The following is a 26,805-nucleotide window of genomic DNA, read 5'->3' as shown; positions in this document are numbered from 1 at the left end:
TTGTAATTTGTTGACTAAGATAAATCTTTTATTTGGATTGCTTTACCAGACTGGAGTCCTTCGAACCAACTGTGTGGACTGTTTAGATCGCACTAACACAGCCCAGTTTATGGTGGGAAAGTGTGCTTTGGCCTACCAGTTGTATTCATTGGGATTGATTGATAAACCAAATTTACAATTTGATACAGATGCTGTAAGGTAAGATAGATTAAAAGAGTGTGTCTTGGCTTTCATTTTTAATTTTGAGTCAGATTATGGAGAATTATGTCCATGTAGAAGAACTGTACAGTTATTTCTGCTGGAATGATTTCATGTTTATTTATCCAAGTTTAAAATGTCTTTCATACGTGAAATCTAGAGAAAATCCTGTCATGCTGAAAGTTTGATTTTCTGGAATGGGATATTAATCAGTCTTACAATATAACTGCTTGACTTAATTCTTTTTATAAAAGAGATTTAAAGAGATGTGTTTTCCTTAGAACTAAATTTAAGAAAACCTCCGCCCCAGTCTTTTACACTTGCTTCAATTGCTTGAGGCAAAATGCTGACAGAGTGAAAACTGAAGTAAATACACACTTTCATCAAGAGTGCCAAACTAGTAGTTGTATAGAAGTACATCTTACCTTGCTATTTCCTACTTTTTCTTTGGGAAGATTAAATGGTTTTTGATTTATTGAAGAAAAGTTTTTCAGCATTCTTTCAGATCAAGTGTTAATGGTACTCATACAAGCATCCTCAATCTCTTTATGAAAACCCAGCATTGGTATTGAAATGCCTTGGGGGTAAGGGTGAACTAAGCTGCTTAACTTGTACACATGCTTCAGAAATTTATGTAGGAGTCTTTAAGGCGCTGCGTGTTTATTCCTTTAAGCTGTTGCTGTGACTGTGAAACTTATGGCTTCATTGCTGATTTTAATTAGTGGTTTGATAGTTTTAGAGCATGGAGACCTAACTTGTATTCAGAAACCACAAGTAGTCAGGTTTCAGTCCCCTTCACTTGAGATATACCTTCAGCTTCTCCTCTTTTTCCCCATTAGTTTCCAGCACTTGCCTGGTGCCTGGAGCTGGTATGTGCTGCAAAAACCCCCTCACCTGCAAGCATGTTGGTTCACTGTACAGGTGGGTGGCTCCTGGCCTCTGCCCAGTGGCCAGGGAGAGCACCCACTGGTGGCTTCCTGGGTGTGCTAGCAGTGCGTCTCATCCTCCATCTCTCAGCTGCTGGGAGCTGCAGGTTTACCTCTGGGAATAAATAATTCCTGCTGCCAATACCAGTTGCTGTGCAGCCTCCTGGGGCTACTAGTCAAAAAAGCCAAACCAACCCACCAAACCCAAAGAAACAAATGAGATTCTCATACATGGTGTTGTGATCTCTGAATAATTACTGTGGAGGCAAGTGGGTTTGGGGTTATTTCTTTGGGCATTTTTTGTCTGTTGTTTTGGGGTTTTTGTTTTGTTTTTTAAAGTTATTTAGCAGATGTTTGCTCCTAATTGATCTTATTGTACTTGACCTTGGACAGAAGATTTGCTGGACAGCTATTTAGTTTTTACAAAAATTGGTTTGCTGCTCAGATAAATGTTCTTCATCCAGCTCCTTTCCAGGAGAACTTCAGTCAGATGGTTGCATATGCAATACTGTCCCATTTGTTGGAAACTTTATTAGGGGAATGGTTTTGTTGTCTTGTTTTTGAGCAAGACAACAATGCTTTTGTTGTCTTGCCTTTTTTTTAGATTTTATTTTGTTGTTTGTTTCTATCTTCCTTATCACTCCTCAAGGACTTCTTTCATCTGTGGGTATAACATGTAGATGCCTGAATTACTTTTATCTTCCTATACTGATTTGGAACACATTCCCACAGGTTTAATGACTGGGTTTAATTTTTAATTTTGGGGAGGGATTGTTTTGTTCTGGTTTGAGGTTTTTTGCCTCTTAACTAAACTTCCAGTCTTTTTAGCAGAATACCATCCTTGTCATTTTCTTGCCCAAGCAAGGCCATGGTTTCGATTTCTGAGAAGCACTTTCCAGTCTCTTATCTTCTAGACTGAACACCGTCTCCTTAAAATAGCCTCTTTTTCCGAGATTGTTTTCTTGTTTTTGTCATTGATAGGAAGCTTGTTTAATTTTTGCTATCTGGACTAGTCCCATTTTGGATAGTGTCAACTTCTTGATGCCAGAGGACTCTTTTTTGCTTTTTTAGTCAGCTCTCCTTGTTCAAGTCAATTCTTAGCCAATTGTTTTTGCTCTCTGCTTACATCAAGATTTTCCAGCTCCGGCAAATGTTACCTAACTTCCATACACTTTGCTTACGAGTCATGTTTATTCATTTTGTACCTTTGAGTCATCATTATTGTAACTACAGAGATTTTTGGAAGGTTACGCTAACTTCATTCCTGGTGAACTCAACAGGAAATATAGCCTTGAGATATTGATATGTTCTGTCCCTTTTAATGTATTAAACATGCCTTGGTTAATGAAGATAAATTATTTTGTTTTCTCCTCATTAAGTAGTAGGACATGTTAATCTTCTTCCTGAATCTACAGAACTGCATACTCTGTGTAAACCTCTTTTATATTAAAAAGTAATGAAAAATCTCACAGTCTAAACCTTCTTAGGAATTATTATGTCTGAATAAAATTTTCACATATTTATCTGAGTAAAGGTGAAGAAATTTTATTGCACTTGTAGAAAGACCTTATTATATTTTCTCTTAAAAACTTCTGCTCAGAAGTTTCATAGATGATACATTTTGCTTTTCCTTCAGATTATTTGAGGAATTATATGAAGATCACGGGGACACGCTTTCTCTGCAGTATGGAGGCTCTCAGCTTGTCCATAGAGTAAAAACTTACAGAAAGATTGCTCCATGGACTCAGCATTCCAAAGATATTATGCAAACACTCTCAAGATACTACAGTAATGCTTTCTCAGGTAAATTTAAGTGCTTTCTTTCAAGCCTTGTTTACAAAACATCTTACTCATGATGTTTCAATAATCTGCATTATGACCTTATGACACAGTTCCTCTATACTATAATTTCTAAATAATTTAGTAACATCTTAAATAGGTTCTGATAAACATATCTGATTTTATGATATATTTATTTATCCTGTGTTGTAGCAGGCAGCCCTTTGTTTAGAAAATGCACACATGTAGCACTGCATCTGTCAGTGACATTTGTAGATCAATAGAGAAGCAGGTAAGTGTTACAGAGTTTCAAAATGTTGGACAAAATGTTTTCAGCAAGTAAAAGGATACTGGTAAATCCAAACATGAGTAGAAGGCTTCATGTGGAGTATTTCTTATGTTGTTTCTGAGAGCTCAAAACAAAGCAAGCTGTAATGCATGTAATTGCTTTGTATAAACAGAAGCTACAAACTGTTAAATCTGTGGTAAAAAAGACAAAATAAAATTAAAAAAAACAAGTTAAAAAGCTAGTCTTTTTCAGTTAAATAAGCTGTAAAATATGAACTTACTCCTTTATGAGCTCATATCACTGATTAGTTGAACACCGAGTGTTCTACTTTCTTCTGGGCAGCATTGCTAAGGGAAAACTTTGAAAAACACTGAGCCTTATGCAAAGCAACAAGAAAAAGTACTGTGGTGTGTTTAGAAGTCTTGCAAAAGATCTAAAAGAATGGTCAAAGGACAGTCTTAAGACATATCAGAAAGGTAAACACTGAGTGCTACTGTGTTATACATATTCTGTCAGTCCTCTATTAATCTTTTTCACAAAAGTAGCATAGCCAGGGGTGGAAGTACCCTTTTTTCCTTTGTCCTAGTAACCTGTAATTATTTAGAGACTGTGAACTTTAAAACAGTGAGTTGGACAATGACTAGAAATACTTCAGTAATCTCTGATTTCTTTGGCTAAAATTACTGCTTTTGTATATATAACAAATGTTGAGAGCACACCATTCAGAGTAACTTTTCCGAATGTAACTCACGTAATTTGTTTATCATATTTGTCCAAACTAAATGGGAAATGGAGAACTTGTTTATTTCAGTGATGTGGTCTTTTATTGTTTGCATTGGCAATAAAGTCTGGCTTCATCAATTCTTTTGAGCCAAAGGTAGCATACCTGCAGTGTCACCTGTACTGTGACAGAAGATGGAAGATAGAAGATGTGATAGAAGATGGAACAAATTTCTGAGCTGTTCACTTTTATGGCAGCCACTGAAATAGTTAGGCAGAAGCCTGAGCAAAGTACTACGTTCACATTTGGGGTTGTGTTCTGCTTGCAAGGATAGTCATGATACGCATGTCTTCTAGTAATGAAATAATTCGTTCTAAAAAAGATGTTACAAAAACAAGAAAAAATTTAGAAAAAAAGGTCCATCTTGTCATCTCAATGAGCTTGTAGGAAAGTACAAAAACAGACATTAGTCTTTACTGAAGTCAGTACTGTCTTTGAATGAAATTTTCTTAAAGGTGCTACACACTTACTCCAATTTACTTATGGTTTTGGTATTTGATCCCATTTGAGGCATATATTTTTGGTGCTGTATGCGTTCCTTATGTTTGAAGATGACATTGTTGGAATGTAGCATTCAATGTCATACTTACTTTATTGCATTTTGAGTATGGAGTTTTAAAATATTTATTTCAATGAAATTTAAAGGTTCATTGTCCAACACTGCCTGTTTAGATGGCAGCAGCTTGCTTGTTAATGTGGCACATTAAGAGAGATCATTTTATTCTTTAAGTTTTCTAAGAAAGCAGAGAAAAAGGAAACAGTTTTAGACCAAGATGCTGATTTGCTGTACTGCATTTATTATTGTTGCTGTTAATCATATATCCTTTAAAATGCAAATAAAAATCTGAGGGCTAGCTAGTTCATGAATCAACATTCCCTTGTGTTTCTGATCTGAGAAACATTTTTTTAATGCTCGTGTATTTTATGTACCTGAATTGTATATATGATTCAGAGCAAGGTTGAAAGAGGTTTCTTCACTGCTTCCTAAAGAAATCTCTTAGCCACACATTACTGTTTATCTGTCATTCAAAATACATGAATCTAAAAATAATCTAGTCTTATAAGAAAGTGTTTTCATCTGTTGACCTCAACACTCTTAGGATAATTACTACTAATTAAGTTTACAGATGAAAAAAAGTAAGACACGTATCGAGTGATAATTTGGTGGAGCTTAGAATATGACAAGCTAAATTGATGATTTAAACCAACAGGAAAGAAGTCCAAATTACTAAAAGGTGTTTGTGAAATTTAATCATTTTACTATGTATTGGCAAGACAATCCCAAAGAATTCATCATTTGTATGTTTTTTTGGAACCTTGTGTTGTATGGATGTTGTTTAATTTCATCAAGTCATTTTTCAGTTATTTAGGCTGCAGTAAATTCACTAAGGTATGTCAGATTTCCTGAAACATGCCTAATCCATGCATGTGCTTCATGCACACATGTGGGAGCCAGAGTTGCAGTGTGAGGTCTGACTTCTGCCAAGCCTGGGCTCCTGAGCGAGAAGCCAAGGGAAGAGGCAGCATTGGTAGCAGCCCCACACGCCCTGCAGTGTAGCAGGTCTGCTGTAAATGAAGTTCCATGGTGCTGCTTGGAGCCCAGAGGGCCCTGCAGCAGTCATAGGACACAGACACTCTGTCTCTTAGGAGCAAAGAGAAGCAGTGTCTGAATGGGCTTGAGCTGTGCAGTGCTCCTGGTCTTAAGTGTGCCTCTTGTCTAACAGATGCGGACAGGCAAGATTCTATTAATCTCTTTCTGGGAGTGTTCAAGCCTGCAGAAGGAAAGCCACATCTCTGGGAACTTCCCACTGATTTTTATTTGCATCACAAGAACACCCTCAGTCTGTCACAGACCAGGCAAAGGTATTTTGCTGTTCTGTTTTTTTGTTTCATTTTGTATTGCTCGAATACATTGTAAAAAATACATGTTGCTAATCAAATAATTAAGTCAGCCTGTCAAAAACTTGCTTACTGTTTTTTATATTTATACAAAAGCTTAAAAAACACCTTCAAGAGATTACCAAAAAATGCTGAATGTTGGTGTTTCAAAGGATTTGTTTAGTATGTTATTTTCCTGTGGTACTTAAAAAGAAGCTTAATTTCATATGATATTCCATCCTGAAGTGTAAAATGCTTCAGTGTCGCATTGAAGTACAGTTACTACAGTTTCACTAAGCAGTATAGAGGTGCATTATTCATTGTCAGATTTATTAATGGTTGAATTTGAGACTATATGATAAGGATAACATTTATTTTTCTGTGTACTGCACTTAGTCTGCAGCTGTGCATACCAAGAAACCCATGATTTTCTACCTTCCTTTCAGCCTATGTCTAGCCTGTTTTAAGACTATTTTTCTTCATTTGCATTCCACTGTAGTTGCATGGTAATAAACAGAAGTAATAAAGTATAAAATTTTAAAGTAATTCAATTGCTTCACAGAGGGAAATTTTTTCAAGACAATGAATACTATGCATTTTAAAAAATCCATTTTGACAAAAAGGACAGTACTCAACTTGTCAACTAAATAATCTCTTAGGATTTTGGCTGGCTTTATCTTTATTCATTTTGTGAGCTCTGAAGCTCTTTAGTACAAATGGCAGATCTGAATATCTGCATTTAGATTTTTGCCTGAGGAAAACTTCAAGTGTTTAACTAGTGTGATCAGTCCCTGTTGTCTGCTTATTTGTTGACCTATTGTAGCAGCTGGCACATGATATGGCTCTTTCTGAATTTCAGTCCTCTTGTATTGTCTCCTGAGGCTTCTCTTATAGGTAACTTATATGAACCATACAACTTAGTGCTATTTAAGGCATACATTAAAAATGCAATATTATTTTTCTCAACTACTTGTTCTGAACATTATTGTATGTGTAAAATTAATTCAGCTGATATATTGCAAATATGCAAATGCTCTAGTCTCCCTTTTACCTGTTACTCTGTTCAAACAGGCCATCTATTATTTGTCACACATACTGTCCTCAAAAGACTATCAAAAAGAAATGTTGATACTCTTCATTTACTTGTTAATTATTTTTACCTTTCATTCTAACCAGAATTTCTTCTGAGCAGTTATAATATGCAATCAAGATGTGTCATTATGTGAAAAAAATGACACTTTCCTGTAATAACTAGGTGAAATAAATACATGCAAAAAAAAACCTCAAAGTGATTTTTTGTTTCTGCCAAACATTTGGACAAGTTCTTTGTGTAACTTTTTCCTGCCTGTCCGTGTAGTGCCTCTTTTATGTTCATTGGGCACAGCAGCAAAAGAAATAATGACACTCATAATGAAATCAAGGATATAGGAGAAGGAAGATGATGTTTCCTGTCACTGAAACTTCTTCTTGACTATCTGCGCTTTTTCTTTATTGTAATTGCCTCCTCATAAGGAGGAAAATATTTAATAAGGTTCATACCTTATTTCTATAAAATTCTATATAATGAATGATTCACAGGACAGGACAGTGAGTATGGAAAAGGAGACTGTCTTGCCACGTTACTTATCATTTATGCAGGTGACAAAGCTGAGTGTGTCTGCATAATTTTTGAAGGCACTGGAGAGTATTGCTTACTAGCATGGTACTTTAAGAAGAAGCAGGGCCATCAAGCATAACTCATTCCTTACTGTCTAGGATATACACAGTTCTTGGAACTGAAGTGCGTTTTCCTGCCTGTCCTGTACCATCTCCTAAATCCCACTAACAAGCCTATCCCTGACTAGGGGAATACACTCATTGTGTCAGCTGCAGATGTCTACATTGACAGGAGTAGGAGATAACCACATTAGTACTGATTACAGCCCTCACAGTATTGTGAATACGCAAGTATTTGAAATAAAAATTAATGAAGACAATTGTGTTTTCATTCCATGTAATGAAATAGAGGAAACTGTCAGAGTAAATCAGAGAAGAAATTAAAGTGTATTTGAGAAGAGACAATAAAAATGTGTAAACATGAGTGAAACCTAAAATGTACTTTGTTTTATGAATGGTGCTTGACTTCCTTTGTTGTTTTACAGAAATCCTGAATAAGCTTCCAGCAGGGCTTGAATTTTGCTGTTGGATATGCCAACAGTTCTCAGACTGATGACAGCTGTTACATCAAAATTTATTTCTTTGTGTAGAAGTCAGCTGCTTTGACAGTCATCCGATCTTATTATCATTGACCTTCACTTCTTCATATATTTTTCCTAAATTTTGGGATCTGAATAACATCTGGGAGGGGATGCCTTACCCCCACTCCTCCCGCCCTTCATTGGCCAAAACAGGAGAAATACATAAATACTTTTGATATCTACTAACATTAATACATTAATTTTCATTGCTGTAGAGGTAGGCACCTGAAACGTATTTTTTAAATGAAACAAAACTACTGTTCTGTCCATATCTGAATTGAGTTTTGTGTGTTTAAACTTCTTGATTTAAGAGCAAAGTAATTGGACAGAGACCTGTCGAAATCCTCTCTCCAATTCAGCAATGTTTGCTGAAGTGACACTGTATGGATGGGTGAATGTTATGTTCAAACTGGATAGGCTGGGTGCAAGATCCAATCTTCTGTATCAATTGTGTTTCTGTTTTTCCTGTACAGCTATACTTACTGGTGGACCTCGGGTGTGCTAAAGCATTTGCCTCTTCCTTTTGATGAAGGTAGGACCTATATTTGCTCCTTGCCTTGCAGAGTATCTTGAAAAAAAAGTTTTAGTCACAAATGCTTTTAAATTGTTTTAGATCCTGAATCTGAAAAAAGAGTGTTTCCATAATTGTTTCTTAAATACTTTTCCATGCCCTCTCCCCTCAAGGAGATACGATTTTTCAATTGTAGGTTGCAAGAGCTACCTAAGTGGCTAAAACTTGACCTTCATATGTTTGTGAGCTAGGGTACACTTAATTATTTTTTTCTTTTTTTCTTGTCCATTAGCATCTATTTATAGTCTGTGCCGGTGGTCCTATTCCTGTCATAGATGATACAATATAGCTGGTGTGCCTTATTTCTCTGGGATGCTGTGGAGCATGTTTTATTAGGAATTGTCATCATGAAGTGAAATCAAATGAAATCAAATCAACAATGGTTGATAATGCATATTTATTAAAGATGTGCAATGCATCTTCTTCAGGTCATATTTCCTTGTCTCAGAGGGGATATGACTGTAGGAAAACATTGCCTGGTGCTAGGTGAGCAGGCTACTGTTTGATTAGATTTTTGCAAGAGTCAGTAATTGCAAGTAAAAAGATTTTTTTTTCCCCCTTCAGTGACATGTGCTGAAAACAGACGCAAGTTGACAGTGAAGAAATTCAACAAATATGAAGAGGAAATTGATATCCACAATGAGTTTTTTAGGCCATATGAGTTGAGCAGTTTTGATGAGACCTTCTGCTTGGCAATGACCAATTCTACACGGTATATTGAGATGTTTTGTGACTCTAAATCCTTGAATGGAAGTTGATTTGATATGAATTAAATATGCATTTGATTTATTAGGTTAAATACGTGTAATTTCAAATTTAGCAAAGTTCTTGAAACTAAATCATAATGCTACATGGAAATGTTACTCTAAAAAAAAACAACCAGTTAAAATAGCAATTAGTTTTCCAATTAATTTTTGTTATGGAGTGCCTAGTGTCGGGGCACTTGATGCCTGAGAGATGAACTGTGATTCACATCACAGAAGCTACTTTCAAAACAATTGTTTTTCCATTGTTCTGCTCTTGTTTTGCAGTTGTTTTCTTCAATTCATCTGGTGCTCACAGCTGGTCAGATGTTTTTGGGTTTTTTTTGTTGGCAGCAGTCAGCTGGCTATTTGGAGCATAATCTGAATCATGGTTTGGCTAAATATTTCCAGGCAGATTATGTTTCATGTAGCTGTTTGACCCAATTTGTGTTTTGGCAGCATTTTGAAAACCATGTATGAAGCCCTGAGTTACCAGGCCTCTTCAGCACAGGAATGGAGCACAATGCTCCAGCATCTTTGGCAAGTGGTGACACTTGCAGTTGTTTTATGGAACTAAATTATGCAACTGAAAGTTTTTTCAATACCTAGGTTATATGTCCATCAACTTGAAATTATAGAACTTGATATCTCTTTATGATGATTTTTTTTCTTTAGTTCCCAGGTAGATGCTAGAGGTGGTCCTTCCAGAAAGTTTAAAAATGTTGTGTTGCACTTTGTTCATGAACACATTTTCCTGTCTATTTTGGCAGAGACTTTATGCCTAAGAATGTGGGAATTGATCCAAGTCCATTCACTGTTCGTAAACCTGATGAAACTGGAAAGTCTGTGTTGGGGTAAGTCTGAAATCAGAAATTTTGTTCTGGTTTAATAGTAGTGAAATTGTAATAAAAATATATAAACTTTTATGTGTGTGTCTGTGAAGAATATTCTATGTTACACAGGAACTAAAAAATTCATTGGTGTTACACTGTGGAATTTTGAAAATCACACTAATTACACTTTGAAAATCACATCTAATTTGAGATTTTTTTTGACACTAGGAATTCTTAATTCAACTTGGGTAATATTTTTTCTCTTGTTCCTCAAAGTGCAATTCATTAGAAGATTTTATCAATAATACACGGAAGTTATTAAAATTTGATCATCTCTCCATCATAATGGTAACTCTATTCTCTATTGGAGTTGACAGCAGTGCATATTTTCTTGTTGTCCTTAAAAAATGATAAATTTTTCATAAATAGTGCATATTCTGAAGCAGCAATGAGTGCCAATTTCAGCATATCTTTGATAAAATATTTATGGTTAAAATTATATAAAATAATCCAGCAACAATTGCTGAGACAAGTGAATGCTTAATTTAGCTGCTTTTGCATCCTGGACCTGCTTTGTTACTCTCTTTGTTCTACTGCTGTGTCCCACAAGGGCTATGCAGAATCTTCCTGAATTCATTCTCTCTTTGGCAGCTCATATTAAGGAAACCTTTTGTCAGTAGTTACTGTGCTGTCACAACATTATAAGTTCCTCTGAAAACTTGCTGTTCTGTTAAATACTGGAACATTTGACTCTCATATTCTCTGATCCTAAGGGTCTCATTGTCCATAAATGTTGAGAGTAGACTATGCTTATCATCAGTAGAACCTCATTTCATGCTACTGATTCCCTGGGAATAAACAGGAAGACTGTTAACTGTTACACAGTTTATCTCTGCTAAGAATTTGAGTTTATGAGTATTTTGAGGATAAGCTTTATTCTTCCGCTGTGGTAGAATGTCAGATTTTGGATTAATTTGTCTCCAGGTACTCCATTAAATAGTTGACCATTATATAATTTTCTAAGGTACTTCTATTCAGGCTCTTTGTTGTGATTTTTAGGGTTTGATGTGTGACAGAGAATCAGCTCCATCAAAGCCCCATTCCAGGACTCCCTGTGTATCACTTACAAGGCTTCCCCTTCACTGACTGTGTTGTAGGGTAAAACATGGCTTCACTCTTGCACCTCACCCATATTTGGCCTTGCAAAAGGCGGTACCTTTGCCTTGCTCATTTGTCATCATCTTATGATCTGAGGCACTTCTGAAGGAAATTTGGTGATCTCTTTTTGTCTGTAGGCATCAGGTCCCAAGGAGGCCTAGATCTTGGCTGAATACATGTTGGGAGCAGGGTGTGGATAACACTCTTACCAGTGTTTGGCTACTTGCTCCATCACTCAGCTTTCAGAAAGGACTGCTTTTCTTGTGACCTTCACCTCCTCTAGAAAAGTAGGGAAAAATCAATTTATTTTCCCTAAAAAGAATGCTTATGTCTTCATAACTTTCTGTATATTTCAGTCCAAGGAAATGTCAGGTTCTGCTGAGTGAGAAATCAAACTTTGCCTATGGTGTTATTTTCCCCAAGGCATTTGTTCCAGCTCTAAGATTTTTTCTGATACAATAATGCCCTTGAGGGTGGAATATGCTCTCAGATGAGAACCTTTGGAGGACTCTCCTACTTGTTTATACATGTTCTTTGAGCATATAAAGTGTAGGTAATTCAGGACAGGGATAAACTGCTGTTTGAATTTCACTTCAAGAGACAGCATCTGTAACAGTCATGATGTGCACCACTTGGGTTCAAGTGATACTGATGAGAGCACTAGACCTACACCTCCAAATAGCATTTGCATCAATATATGAGCTCTTTTGACAGCCTTTAGTATGCTGCTGTCTTCCTTTAGAATGAGACACACTGTTTGTCAGTGAAACATGGGACAGTCACTGCAGCAAGGAAGAGATGTTCCTTCCCTATTTCCAGGGATTTGTCTCTAAACTGTCTATTCATTAGTTAATGTTTATTCATTAACTGCCTTTCCTGAAATATTGTGACAGTGTCTGGGAGGAAATTGCAACGAAATACTCTTCTGTGGCCAGTAGGAGAGGATGCAGTATGATTTCTGCTGGGCAAAATAATGTGTACTTTCAGAGTGCATACAGCTAAATCCAGTGTTAGTCTGCTTACATACAGATGCTTTATCTTTAAGGCTTCTTGAAATAAGGCACCTCTTCATATTGACTAGAATTTCTTGAGTGAGAAATACATACTGCATCACGAAATGTTGCTGAGTAAAGACTTAAATTGAGGAGAGAGGTATGGAAAATAAAGTGAAAAAAGGTGACACTACCATTAAGATTTGGAACCAAGATAAAGGAAGCTAATGGAGTGGATACTGTGATAAATCAGAAAGTGAAACTTTTTCCAAGATCAAAATCAAAGATTTTGTCTCAATTAATTTTGATTATTTTTTATTTATGCAGTTGTGGGGAGGGATTTAAGAATCAGAGAATTGATGGAGAAAAGCTGACAGGATCCTTTAGGCTTTCTTTAAATGCTCTGGAATAAGAAGAAATTGAAGAAGACAAATCAATCAGGGATTTTAAAATATGAGCAAAAAGTTGCTCCAGAGGTTACAACTTATTTCCCTGGAAAGACTGTAACCTAGATTAGGAATTTTAAATATTCATTGCTAATATCTTGCTGATTTCATAAATACACACTGCCTTTCCATATAGGAACAAAAATAATAGAGAAGAAACTGTGCTGCAGCGCAAAACAGCTGCTAGTGCTCCTCCACCCCCAAGCGAGGAAGCAATGTCAAGTAGTTCTGAAGATGATTCTGGGACAGATAAAGAAGATGAAGGTTCTGTTTCTCAACGTTCAACTCCAGTAAAGGTGACTGATACAGGAGACAATACAAAAATCACAGAGGTAAGAAATTACTATGTTAGGCAAGAAAGCTTAAAATTCACATTCCCTTAAAAGAGCATTATAGAACAGTCAGAAGTAAAGCACTGAGAAATTTAGTGACAAAGGTCTCAGTGTAATTTTTTTTTTTTGTGTAAATACTAGCATAAGTGCAGCACAACTGTTTCTTAACCTTTTCTGTTCTTCCTGTCATGTAATAGTGAAACTCAAAAATAGCATTAAAAAAAGAAAACTACTGTCAGAAACCTATGGCATTTGAAAGGTATTTGGGTCATTATGTAATTTAAAATGGACCTGTATTAATGTGTTAATTCAGATCGTGTGTTAATGCATGTCTGATTATTGTCTGTTACTGTGCTCTGGAACACATCATTAGGTGGCCTTGGAGCATGCAAATTATTCTTTTCTCCAGGAATGTACGTATCTACCTACTCAATTAACATTTAGTCCATGGGAGTTAACCTGGAGCAAACCCCCTGAAAGACATGTAGTATGAACCTGAGGTAATGAGAACCACCTTTTGGAATTACAAAGCAATTGCTTTGGACAATGCCTCTTGCTTAGGTCGATTAACTGTACATTAATGTTCATTCTGTCTAAATTTCAACCTGAATTATGTGGACACTTTCAAATTGCTGTCCCATAATTATGTGGTCTGGCATTTAAAAAAAAATTAACTAACTTCAAAAATGTGCATGATAATGTTACCACACAGGTCCTAGGCTATTACTGCTACCAAGGTTGCAGATAATGACAATGAATAAAATAGTGAAATAAATTGCATTTGCCCAGTCAGGTGGAAAGAAAGAATGTATATTTGCAGTTGTGGACTATTAATCTTTTTTTGCTAGCATAACTCCCATTTTGTTGGAATCCCTTGGGTGCTAATTTAATGAAAATACTGAGTTGTAAAAAAAATTATAGCAGTATCTATTTTATTAGTTCATTTAATAGTTCTTCAAATTCTTTCTTGTAGATATCCATTTTGGATACCATTGAAAGCATCTTAGCAAAAGGTTATGCTAATGTATACCATAGAAATTTGCAGAATACTTATGTTGTCTGGCAGGGTTTGTTTTTTTTTTTTAAGCCACAGCTAATTTAAATGGTTATAGTATTGTGCATGTTATCACTTCTGAAGAAAATTGAGTATTTATAACCTTTGCATAAAATGGAGTGCCTTGATTCAAATTTTGATTCTATTCAGTCTTTAGCCTAAGGTTGTGTGTTCTTAGATAATGGATTTTCAGCCTTCAATAGTGTCTCCTTCCTAAGCCAGTACAAGCACATTTATTTATTTATTTGTGTTTATACAAGGTATTTTATCTAAAAATTTTCCATTATCTCTGAATAACAGGGTACCTGTTCTCCAGCAAATCAGATGGTTTCTAGGTTTTTTAACAAAAATCCAAGTTGAAATTTTCTTCTTGATTCCTACTATTGCATAATTTATCTCACAGCAGTTTTTCCCTTTGTTTTGAACACACTTCAGCACTCAGACCTAAAATATCTTTTTTTGATTTTTAAGATGCTTAAATGAAAGGTGTATGTAAACACAAAGTATGATTTGAAATACAGAATTTCAGTGGTTTAAAAACTGGGTGAGCTATTTTGACTTTTTATTAATGGTGTGAAGAAATACATTCCAATATTTTAGCACCTTATCATGCATTGAATTTTAGTCATAATTTACATTGTTAATTCATCCAATTCCTTATTATCTGGGGTACTCAAAAAGCTGGCTCCTTTCTGTCCACATCTCTGAGAAGTTAATAAAAATTCATTTATACTTCAGGTCAGGACATACCTTTCTGAAGCTGTTCGAATTATTTTGAACTAAGAGAAAATTGTCTTTATTTGACTTATGTGTCCTGTCAGAAAAACCCCCTCAGTTTAGCACTGAATCACTGGACGCAGTTAGTGAACTATTGCATGTGCACTGATTCCTTGTTACAGTTGACTGACATGATTGCATAATATATAAAATAAAAATAGTTCTGTTCAACCTGAGGATTGTAACTATTGCAGAATTAACAGCAGGAAATGTGAAAGCAAATGTGGAAGCATGTTATGAATGAATATGATTTATTCTATATTAAGTTTCAATACAGAACAAAATTTAATAACTACACCATTATGTTCTATTAATGTAATTTATTCTCCTAATATGTTGTTTTAACTGATGATATCTTTGTAGAATTCTTTACTTGTTGAATAAATGTGTTGATTAATATTTTTAATAAATTACTTTCTTTAAAAAATATGTATAAGCAATGATTGTTGTGGATGTGAGAAACCTGTTTGTTTTTGTCTGCACTTCTGAAATGATATTTTGGCTTGTAAGGAAGTTTTTTCTTAAGAGCAATCTTTCTTTGGATGTTGTTACACTATTCTTAATCTGAATCTTTCTTATGCTCCAGAATGTAGTGCAGTCAACAAGAGATGTGTATGGAGTCAATCTCTCAGATACCCCTTCAGAAGATGATCTTGCAATATATGCAAGGTGAGATAAATTTCCAGTGGTAAAGGATAATTTGAGCTAGTTAAGTGTGCTTTGTCAAAGTGCTGCCTTTGATTAAACTTACTTAAATGAGAAATTTGTCTATATATGCTATTTCTTTCAAAATCAACCTGTTTTCAGCTGTCTGTGTCAATGCTGATTTCAGTGGAAGCTGTGCAGATGTCTCTGAAAGCAAAATTTGGAGTTTAAATCAAATGAAAGATGCTGTAAAAGAAATATCTGTCATTTAATATAATTCTAGAAATTCATAAGTAAATTCATAGGAATTCCATACTACATTGATAAGTAAATTCCATAAGAATAGTTCCATGATTGTAAGCTTTGTAATCTGTGAGGTTTGCATTTTTTGATTGTTTAATTACTCCAGTTCAAGTCAGTCATAATGAAATAGCTTATTCTGTAAAAATGCATATAAAGTAATAGAAGTTGTCTTTTTGTTTAACATGATATCTTACAGGGGTCTAAAATATCTACACGTCATCTCAGGAAAGCACTGTGTGTATATTGAAGTGAATATTTTTGAGACATGCATTGAAATGGCCTTGTGTGCATTTGCTTTTAGTTTCTAATGTGTGATAGCAATAGCTATCTTGTTATATTTGAAACCTTTTCAGTTTTTAAGGGAAATTTTAATTCACTGTGATACCTAATTTGGTGAAATGTGGTGTTTCATCCTGACTTAGTTCCTTAATCCACTCAAAACATTTTTCCTTTATATTTAAAATTATTTTTCTCTTACTTTTTCTGTAGCTGTAGGTATTTCTCTTGCACTCTTTTGTTCTTTAAAATTCCCACTTCTAACTATTTCCTACAAGCTGAGTCATTTGAAGATCCTACACTTGAATAGGGTTAAGGAGGATGTTTCTCATTATATTTGAAATTTTTACCTTTGTCTATGCCTCTGCCTTTGTTTCTTTTTTATTTTAACCCTAGAAGATGGATGCAAATTTGACAACTATCCTTTGATACAGCAGGTAGTTATTGTGGTTCTGAAAATGGCCCAGTGTGAGCTCGTATCTACTGTGAGTCTCTCTGTGCAGATGAACAACTCTGTGTTAACATCCAAAGTTGCAGCTACTTCCAATTTTTTAATTTCTTCAGGCTGGACTAATGTTCAATCTTTTGTTAATGTAAAACTGTAAACCCTTTGGAGGCTTTGAAGCTCCCTATTTATTTCGTTTTTAAGAAAAAAACCAAAAAACAAGACAAACGGTGCATTTATTTCATTTCCTTTGAGCAATGCAGATTTTAAAAATAGAAAAAATTACAAATTCTTTATTTCTTTTAGCTAACAAGCCATAGTGCTATTTCTGGTCTGGTGTGCTGATTTATATAATAGAGGATGTCAGTAAAATCTATACTTTGCAAAATGTACATCGCTTGAGAATAGCAGCAATTTCTTTCACAGTATGATGACAGTTCTCACATCAAGCCTTTTTCTGTTACTGTAATGAGGGAAGTGGGGCTGTAAGATCCTGACTTCACGTGACATCGCTGGACATGCTACATGTTTTTTCATTAGGGTCTCGCAGATTCAAAGTACTTCAGGTTAAGTTACTTTATGTCAACTGATCTGTATTAAGCATATTTGCAAATGCAAATTACAAGTCATTTGGATCTATTCAGCCTGTTTTCACTGATGGCTGAGATAATTCCCATCAAAACAGAAATCACAGAAGTCCAGATTGGTTGAATTTGGAAGGGACAGGAAGTCCCTCCAATAATTTGAGGTTGTATGCTGCGGATCAGCTGTGTATGGTATCTTCCTGATGTCAGGAAACTTGCTTGTGTGCATTTAGGTCTTGTAATTTTCAAAATACTGAATAATTTGAAGCAATTAATTAAAACACTTATGCAGTTTGTTTGCCTTTGTTTTTTTTTGTTTTTTTTTTTTTTTAAGTTGGTTTCAATAGCAGACTCCTGCATTATTCCACCTAAAATTCTCTTATTTAGTAATGTAAGTATTTATTCCTTTAACAGTCAAAGTTGATGTTGCTTGTTTCTACAGTATAGAATCTGAATGTAACAGAAAGAAAAGCTGCAATAAGTTGCTTAGGAACATGTTGTTCATTTGACTTCTGTACACTCTTTCATGCAATTGGTTTTGCACTGGTAATAGTTGCTTGTTAAAATGTAGTAAATATTCCTGAAGTAGACCAGTAAGACTTCTTAAGCTAAATGGAAGCTCACTGTTAAGAAAAACTCTCTGCCTCAGAAAATTAAACTAGTAAATCACAACTGACATTTACTTGTCTTTCCAGTGGCACAGCTGTTGGAGAGTGAATAAATTGAGTGTAAGATAGTTACATATATTTGCATGTGAAACTGTCTGGCTTTTCCTCCTATTCTGAGTGACTAAGATTAGTAGTAAACTACTTTTCAGAAGATTTTGTTCCACTTCGTTGCCAAGGAAAAAAAAAAACATGACAGTATTTCCCATATTTCACAGCAGCAAATATTTGGAGATGGAGAAATTGTCCCAAAAGGTTGTGGTAGTAAATAAGTCATCTGGACTAACACCATTTCAGATTAATAAATTAGATTGAATTCAGTAGAGGACTGACTAAAATCTGAAGCTTGAGAGACTTCATGTCTTTTGCTGATTTTTCCATAGGCTATTCCTCTGACTGATTGCTTTGAGAAGGACATGGGAAGGACTATAGAGGGCTGCCTGTTTCTTAGGGGAGGCCTGTTTCTTCCCATGACATACTAGGTGACACCAATTGATAAGCAAATCTTTTTTCAAAGGAGGTTCTGAGTTCATGCATGCATCATGAACTTCTAAAAATCTCTCTTGTTAACCAGAGAAGTACATCATGCTCAGTGACTTACATAGAATGACTCAAAATCTCATTTCTTAGTGTAATTTTCTTTGTCTGATGATTTTTGGAGGATAATTCTTCTATTTCTTTGATTTATTATTCGATCTACTGATTTTCACAGGTTTGTTCAGCTGGGACAGAGTCAGCATAAACAAGACAAGGGCGGCCAACAATTTTGTTCAAGGCAGCCCTTGGATAAGGTCATAAATTTGTAAGTATTTCTTTTTCCCTTTAGCCTGATTTTGCTTTTGTTCTTAGATAAGAAAACTGATCAGGTAAATTTCATGTTAAATTGCTTGAGAGTCACACTTCCATTTTCTTTACTACATAAGGGGTTTCAATGCATAGCATGAAGAACTGGGTTTTTGGTTTTTGTTTGTGTTCTTTTGGGGAGTCCTGATTTTTGTTTTCTTTAGTTTTTGCAGTATCAAGAGGTTTGTATTTAAAAGTATTAGCAATCCTGAATTAACAGAAAGTGCTGAATTTATTGAGTTTAGAGGGAAATTTCTTCTTGTCTACTCTTCACTAAAAAACATTCAAAGTTGCATTTGTTAGTACTAGTGTATAAAAAGGGTCATGGTATTATCCAAATGTCATACTAATATTGAACCAGGATTTAAAATTCAGATGATCAAGTACTACCTTCCCAGTTGACATCTTTATGTAGTGTAGGCAGCTTAAAGTTTCACCAAGGCAAGGCAGAATTTTATTTACTTCTGTTGCTGGGGTACGTGATCCTTTATCCAACAGCGTGGCCACTTCTTAGAGCTGCAAGAGCTTTTCTGCAGTCCATTGATTTACAGAAGCCTCACCTTTGTTTCCTGCACTGCCTCTTGTCTACCCCTCTGTGTTGGTGAAGTGAGGAAACCTTAAACACAGCATTTATACCTAAGTAGGGAGAGAGACTGGGTGAGTCTCAGTTGGGCTGAGAAAAAATGACATAAAACAGATGTAATGCTGTGTATGAGACAATACTGTCTAATAGCAGTGTTTAGTAACTTGGTATTACCTACATTTAAAGTGATGATACCACATTTGTAGGTAAATGAGCCTGTAGTTTTAGAATAAAACATGCCTAATGGGTATTAAAGTAGTAAATTAGATTGGCAAACTGTAAAACTGTTTTTCAATTTGAGGGAGCAAGCCTGAATGTTTTAAATAGACAAGTTTATTAAGAAAATATTTTGTAAGAAGAAGAATATTTTTTTGCTATGACTGAAGGCAATTTCTTTTTTATAATTGCAAAATCTCCCAACATGTAAGACAGTGTAGAAGATAATAATTTCTTTCTTACTCCTTTAAATGTAATTTTTTTCCCAGTGCTGAGCTGCTGTAAAATGAACACATTAAAGAGTCTCTACATAGGATTTTGGTGGCTTTGGGATAGTCAGATGTTAATTTTTCTCTTTTCTTAAGCGTAATTTCCATGTGTCTCTGAATAGTAGAAGTGTAAAAGTCATAGGGCACACAAATTGTGCCTCCTGTCACTCCTCTTTAAGTCATTTAGATCATCTCTCCTTGCCAGTTCTACCAAACATGGTCCTCTATGCACGAGAGAGGAAATAGAATATCTTAGAGTTGGTGATTTCTTTTTTATTACACTATATCACTAGACTGCTTAAAAATTTTCCTTGTGTTTTGTTCTGTAACATTTTAAGAATGTTTAAATACTGTTAGGTTGGTGACAGATTTTTTTTTAGTTAAAGTCACAAATGTAGCCATTCTTAAAAGACATGTTGTTAACTCTGAAACAAGGAAGCTTTCTCTTACCAAGTTTGAATTCTGCTCTGAATCAGGAATTTCCTTGGAGAATACTAACTTTTGAGAAATATAATAGAATGAACATAAGTGTACTCAAGATCAGGCAGAGAGGGAGGTTTTTCAGTAAGAGCAGCTAAGGCACAGCTTGCACTTGTTTCTCAAGGAGCTCTTGAAGAAATTAAAAAAATATACTAACTCCTATTAATTTCATGTTAGATGCCTTTTAAATTGAAAAAAAATCTGACCAGTTTAATTTGCAAGTGGTTGCTTCATATATGATACAAATGCAATCAAACCCCAGTTCTTTTCATAGTAAAATTAAGTACTCAGTCTAAAACTTTGGATTCATATCACCAGTGAGATATAATTTAAGTTTAGGTTAGTTGTCTTTTCCACACTTCTCAAGAAAAGCTTTTTTTAATAACCCCACGTTTCACAATTTTAATCACTTGACCATTTTAATTAAATCCATGAAGCCATTACAAAAGAAGAAATATTTCTTATTTTTATAATGTTGCTGCAGTGATGTTTCTGAATTCAAATATGAATTGTATAAATACTGAAGTTTCTGTCTTGAATTTAGAAACTGTAAATGTAGACTAGAAATAAAAAATGGGGACTTGAACAGGGACCAAAGTGATGCACTGAAATAGTACTGAAGTTGAGTGGAGGATGTGTAAGGATATTGAAGTTCTTTTTGTTCTTAGAAATTCCATGAAGGAAAATTGATGGAATTTTATGAGGGCTTCTGGGTCTCTGACCACTCTGCTTGTCAGAGAGCCGAGTCCTCGAAAGCCGGATAGCGTAATGAAATCTTCCTCTATGAAGGCGGGACGGCTCACAGGTGGCTTTAATTCCAGGAGGGTTTATTGAGGAACAGCAATTCAGGGAGCGAAGGGAAAACAACCTCTCCGGGAGGGAGCTCGCTCTGAGAGCGCCGAACAGGGGGCGGAATCGGGATTATAACTGGGACAAGAGAGGGAGGGTCCAGGCATGAAGCGTTCAGTGAAGGAAGGCTTCGGGGGCAGAGTCAGGGTCGAGTGGCAGGGTTATAACCAATGAGGGTAAGGGGAAAGAGCGGCTTCAGGGAAGGAACCAATGGAGGTATAAAGAACAAAGAATTTTCTAGCACCAAGGGATGACAGACATACTGATTGATAACAGGGGAGGCGGGGAACTACACACCTGTCACCTCCCAGGGTAATTCGGGGGGACAGTTTCCCAAGTCCCCTCCCACAATTTTACTTAGATCTAAACAGAGCTGGACTACTTTTAGCACAATCTATTATAATGTATATGAAGACAGACTCTACTGTAGTGTAATTACTGTTGGCTGATACAGAGCACCTGTTCCTAATTCCCTAATTCCCTAGTGCTTATTTTGGTATGATATAAATAATACTGTTATGAAAATACACTCTCAAAACCTTTTCAAATGTACTTCATACGTTTGTCTAGGAGTACAAGAAACTTTATTCCTTCCTGGAAAGGAATTTGAGTGTTTTGACTCCCTGTAGCACAAAAGAGGAGTGTGGACACAGTTAAACATCCTTACACTGAAGTGTGGCTCATGCATACATCAGGGTCCAAGCTGTCTTCAGTGCCTTTGCTTCAGATCAGGTCATAGAATGGGCTGGAAGGACTCTTAAAGACCATCCAGTTCTCCAACCCCCTACCATGAGCAGATATTGTAAATGCAGGTGAACCCAGTGGGAGGAAATGATGATGTCCAACTCCAGAAGGCTGAAGGATTTCTTTACTATAACTATACTATAATACGTTAATATACTACTTAAAGGAGATACTAAAACTACATAGCTACTTTGTCTAACTACCATATCTAACTCCTCAAAACTTGTGACCCTCTCTCCAGAATCCACATACAGGTGGATTGGATTGGCCACCAGTCTCAAACAATCCTCACCAGAATCCAATCAAGCCCAGGTAAACAATTCTCCAAACTCATTCCACATGGGTAAACAAGGAGCACAAATAGAAATTGTTTTCTCTTTCTTTCCTCTGTGCTCCTCTATGAAAAAATCCTGAAAGAGAGAAGAATGTGCCTGACACAGGCAGACACTTTCCACTAAACCAGGTTGCTCAAAGCCCCGTCCAGCGTGGCATTGAACACTGCCAGGGACAGGGCAAGCACAGTTTCTCTAGGTGACCTGTTCCTGTGTCTCGCTGCCCTCACAGTGAAGGATTTCCTCCTAATGCCTAAATTAAACTGTCTTCTTTCAGTTAAAAGCCATTCCCCCTTGTCCCATCACTTCATGTCTTTTAAAAAAGTCCGTCTCCAGCTCTCTTGCAGCCCCTTGTAGGCATTGGAAGGTGATAAAATGTCTCCCTTGAGCCTCCTTGTCTCTATGCTGAACTCTGTCAGCCTGTCTTCATAGGAGAGGTACTCTAGCCCTCTGATCTTCTTAGTGGATATTTGCTTAGGATTCAAACAAGGTAAAAAAGTAGATTTTGTTTACTTTTTAGATGTTCTTCATAGACTTGAGGAGAACTAATTAATGTTGAAACAAATGCAGTGGCTTTCTGGTGACTCTCTGAGAGCTAATCTACATCATCATGAACTTTTCCTTGGAAGTATGGAATATCCTTATTATAACTAACTGAAGGTTTTAACTGTATCTTTTACTGTAGAGACAATGATACTCTTGGTGAAACCATAGCACCAGGAATCTTGCTCATAAGTGGGATGAAAATAATTGAAAAATGCATGTCAAGGGTGCTGTCCTTCATGACATAAAGCTTATGTTCCTGTCTACATAATTTTCACTGGGAGGCCATAAAACTACAAGTCTCTAGGGAAACCTGATAGCCAAGTCATAAATAATGTGCTCTACTTCATGACTATTGTAAGATATTAAATTTATTAAGTAGATTTTTACATGAATATGTTAGAGAAATAACTTTTAATTAAATGACTGGATAATACAAGCACTCTACAAATAGTTACAGCTTAATACAGGGTTATTAATCAAAGTTAGCACTCACGAACATGAGGTTCTTTCAATATATTTTTATCATGTTGATGCAAGTAGGAGGAAAATTGAGATTTGGTTATTAAATGCTCAAAATTAAATAGACTTTGCTGCCCAGCTTCCATTGTACCTAAGGAAAGGATTTTTGAGTCATTAGTGCATCAGAAATGTCGTATCTTTAGAAACCAATCAATAAATAGAGAAGGCATCATTTTAGTGTAATGGCTCTGTTTTGCACTTTACTTAATTGCCCACTTGCTAGTGAACCAGACCAGTTAGATTTGAGTAAGTGACATCTTTTGTTGTTGGATAGTGACATTGGTAAGTTAGTAGAGTGTGCTAATGTCAAATGCCATTGCTAGAGTCTCAGCTTGGATACTTTACACTGGTTAAATAAGTACTGCAGAAACTATGGATGCTTTGAAAAACAATCTACTTCTAAAGCATCTAGACTAAAGTTTTTTACCAGCTCTGAAAACATCCACCTTAAATAAATTTGAAGTGATAATGAGAAGAAACTGTCACATTGTTGAAAAAAATAATTAAGTTTTAGAATATGTGGCCAAACTTTGTGGGGGACCAGTGATTTTATTGTCTCAAGTTCAATAGTATATTTGTATAAGTAATTCTATTATTGCAATCAAAGAGTAATTGAATGTGTGGCTATGGAAAGTTGAGATGTAAAATTGAAAAGTATTACTTTAATCTGGAAACATTTTTGTTTTATATGTTGTTTTCCAGCTGTAGTGGAATATAGGCACAGTATATCCTACATGACACGCTGCAGTAATTTTTTTAAGACTAATGAACTGTCAAATGATGAAACATCCGAAATACAATATATTTTACTAAAATAAAAGGCTGCAAAATGAGGGAGCAAGAGTTTTTTGACAGTCGTAATGGAGATTCTAATTTAGAAACAGTGTAAAACATTAGTTTGTGTCTATGATGCAGGTAGGACTTTACTAGGGCATTTTATTTATAGAAGGGTTTTCCCTTTGCTTAAGTGTTCTAGTTCTTACTTGTTTTTTCACCTTCAGAATAAGAGATTCTACGCACAAAAATAACTTTCTTGTCTCCTGAAAAGCACACAGGTAGTGAGTCATGACTGTGGCTTTTGTAGAATATGGCAGTGATGCTAATATCTGAGTCTTCATTGCATTTGAGCTGGTTGATGTTTGCTTTATGAAATAGTGAGCTTTGACAGTAAGTTGCCACTTTACTTTCTTACCTGAGAAGCTTTGAGCCCAAAAATATGTGTCTATGCAGATTCAAATATATTATTTGTTGGATGAAGAAGATTTTTAAAATATTGTCATAAAATATCTGAGTGCTGTTGCTTATAATAAATTGTCTGCTTCCTGATTATTAGATGGAAATTTCTTACCTAATTAGTCCTTTCTCTGTGTTGAGTCAGAGTATAATCACTTGTTATAATTGCTACTAAGTGGAAGCTCAATGAAGTCTTGCTTTTATCTGCTATAATGCATGGCACAGATCTACTTTAGCTGGGGTACTTACTGACTGTAGTAGATCTGAGGAAGGATGAAGAAATGAGGGCAGGGCAAAGGGAAGTGAGAAGGTATTCTGTAATGTGATTAATGACAACTTACCTAATTACCCTACTTGGAAAGCTGGGTCTTACTAGGTCTGCAGTAGTGATAAAAATCTAGGTAAATTAATTCTCCAGTGAGAACTTGCCCTCTCATTGACTCTTCTATATAATTCAAGGAAAATAAATACTCCTCTCTCTCTCTGTGGAAAATTTTTGCCTAAAGCTCCAAATATTCTGCATGTTTGATTTTTTTTCCAGAATGCCCATCTCCTCCTTTTCTCAAGACAATATTTATGAAGTCCAGCCTCCACGAGTTGATAGGCAATCGATAGAGATTTTCCATGCACACATTCAGGCTGGAAGAGGAAACATGCAGCCCCTGGGAAGAGATGACTTCCTCATGTACAGAGAGTACATTCGAAACAGATACATGTAAATCCAAGCCGCGTTCTCCTGCCAAATCAACTGGACTGATATGTCACAAAAATAATTTTAGAGAGGAAGTCTAGTTTTGTTCTTTTGCAGTATTGAATTTATTACTAACTTTTGTATTTATTATTCTTTACTGTTATACATTTATTGTATTGTGCTTTAGGGGAAAAGGTGGTTTAATATCTGATTTAAAAGGTTATTTAATATATTTTTGGCTGAAAGTGTATCCTATGATAATCAGAGCACCCAGAGTCACTAGAGAGTATGTAGCAATTTGTGGCAAAGAAAATATGGCATCTTTAGTTTTTTTATATTAATTTCTTACACTGTTATGTTTGCTAATAAAACTGATTTGTTTACAAGAATCAGAAGAGAATAATTTTCTTCCTCTTTCTTCCATGACAGAAAGAAATTTTCTTTTACAGCAGAATATTTTCTGATACTTCTTGAGGTTTTTAGCAAAAGAGTGAGAATGACTGCTTGCAATTTTCTGTTTTCTTAAGCAAAACTGAAAAATAAGTGGCTTATGTCAAATACAAAATTTACATCAACAGCAATAAACTTTGTAACCCTAATATGTGTCAAAACTAATGTCACTGGTGCTGGTAGCTACAGAATCTGTGCCACATGCTGCAGGGTGAAGATGGCTTGTGATTAATTATCACAGTTTCTAGTACAAGTCTGAGGAGAACCCCATAATGACTGCATCAGCAAATGAGGGAATGCTCTTCACATTACTGGGTCTGGACACCTGGAGAGTGTTAAACCATTCTGTCACTTTTCTGTATGACAAGCACTATCCTTTTGAAGCATACTCTTCCCATCCCTGTGTTTGTGCTCCTGTGAGATGCCTTTGGGTTCAAGCCTGGAGCCTCTAGGGAAGGTGGTCTTGGTAAGTGACTACATCAGCTGGGGTCATCATGCAAGAGTAAGCAGGAGTTGGGTTAGGCAAGACTGAACATCATGTCCTGTGCTGGGTAAGAGGTAAAGAGGTAGCAGATGTCTAAATAGGTTCTTTAGGGCTTGTGAGTAAAACATTTTTCAAATTAAAAAAAAAAAAAGGAAGGGAGGAAGCCTGTATTTTGCAATTGCAAACTAATTGCATCCCAACACTTTGTAGCTTTTTGCCTTGAAGAATACTGACAGTATCAGCAGCATTCTTGACAAAACATTTTGTTCCACAAGCTTATACAGACCATGTTTCAGAATTTTATGGAATAGCATAATAACTGTTTTAGGGGTGTAGCCAACTGCATGTAACAGATGAAGGGAACATGTTTGTGTTCACAGTAAATTGCTTTCCAGGCAGCTACTGTAGATTTGTGGCTGCTCACTGCAAACATATTTGCATATCTTTGAATATTTTATGCAGTAAGTTGCACCTCTGTCAGTAATTCAATATGAGAAAAAATGCAGCGGGTAAAGGGGAAAAAGGTTTCTTGTGATACAAGTTTGTGTGTCTCAGGGAAGAACTTGCATACAGTCAATGAGAATACGGTACCTTGAAAAGAGTCCATTCTCTTTTGTTAATTGTTTTGAGCCAAATGGTTGTATTTTAGGAGAT

General features: G+C 35.7%; 1 protein-coding gene across 2 annotated transcripts in view; it reads left to right on the top strand.

Moving 5' to 3' along the window:
* The window catches only part of FIG4 (FIG4 phosphoinositide 5-phosphatase), a 52,064-nt gene extending 26,248 nt beyond the window's left edge, over window positions 1-25,816 (top strand). Inside the window, exons 14-23 of one of the 2 annotated variants that reach the window (XM_031504394.2) lie at window positions 50-198; window positions 2,761-2,927; window positions 5,698-5,836; window positions 8,562-8,620; window positions 9,224-9,371; window positions 10,173-10,256; window positions 12,968-13,163; window positions 15,581-15,663; window positions 18,625-18,714; window positions 25,068-25,816. In XM_031504394.2, coding sequence (XP_031360254.1) covers window positions 50-198; window positions 2,761-2,927; window positions 5,698-5,836; window positions 8,562-8,620; window positions 9,224-9,371; window positions 10,173-10,256; window positions 12,968-13,163; window positions 15,581-15,663; window positions 18,625-18,714; window positions 25,068-25,245 — 1,293 coding nt within the window. In that variant the 3' untranslated portion in view covers window positions 25,246-25,816. Of the gene's footprint in view, window positions 1-49; window positions 199-2,760; window positions 2,928-5,697; window positions 5,837-8,561; window positions 8,621-9,223; window positions 9,372-10,172; window positions 10,257-12,967; window positions 13,164-15,580; window positions 15,664-17,581; window positions 18,715-25,067 lie in introns of those variants that run through there. The other variant, XM_077782276.1, reaches the window with a different exon arrangement.
* Window positions 25,817-26,805: the final 989 nt, after the last annotated feature.

Source organism: Lonchura striata, chromosome 3 (assembly GCF_046129695.1).
Source record: "Lonchura striata isolate bLonStr1 chromosome 3, bLonStr1.mat, whole genome shotgun sequence".
Taxonomy (NCBI): Eukaryota; Metazoa; Chordata; class Aves; order Passeriformes; family Estrildidae; genus Lonchura; species Lonchura striata.
The sequence above is the reverse complement of the archived record's forward strand: the minus strand, read 5'-3'. Positions and strand labels throughout refer to the sequence as shown.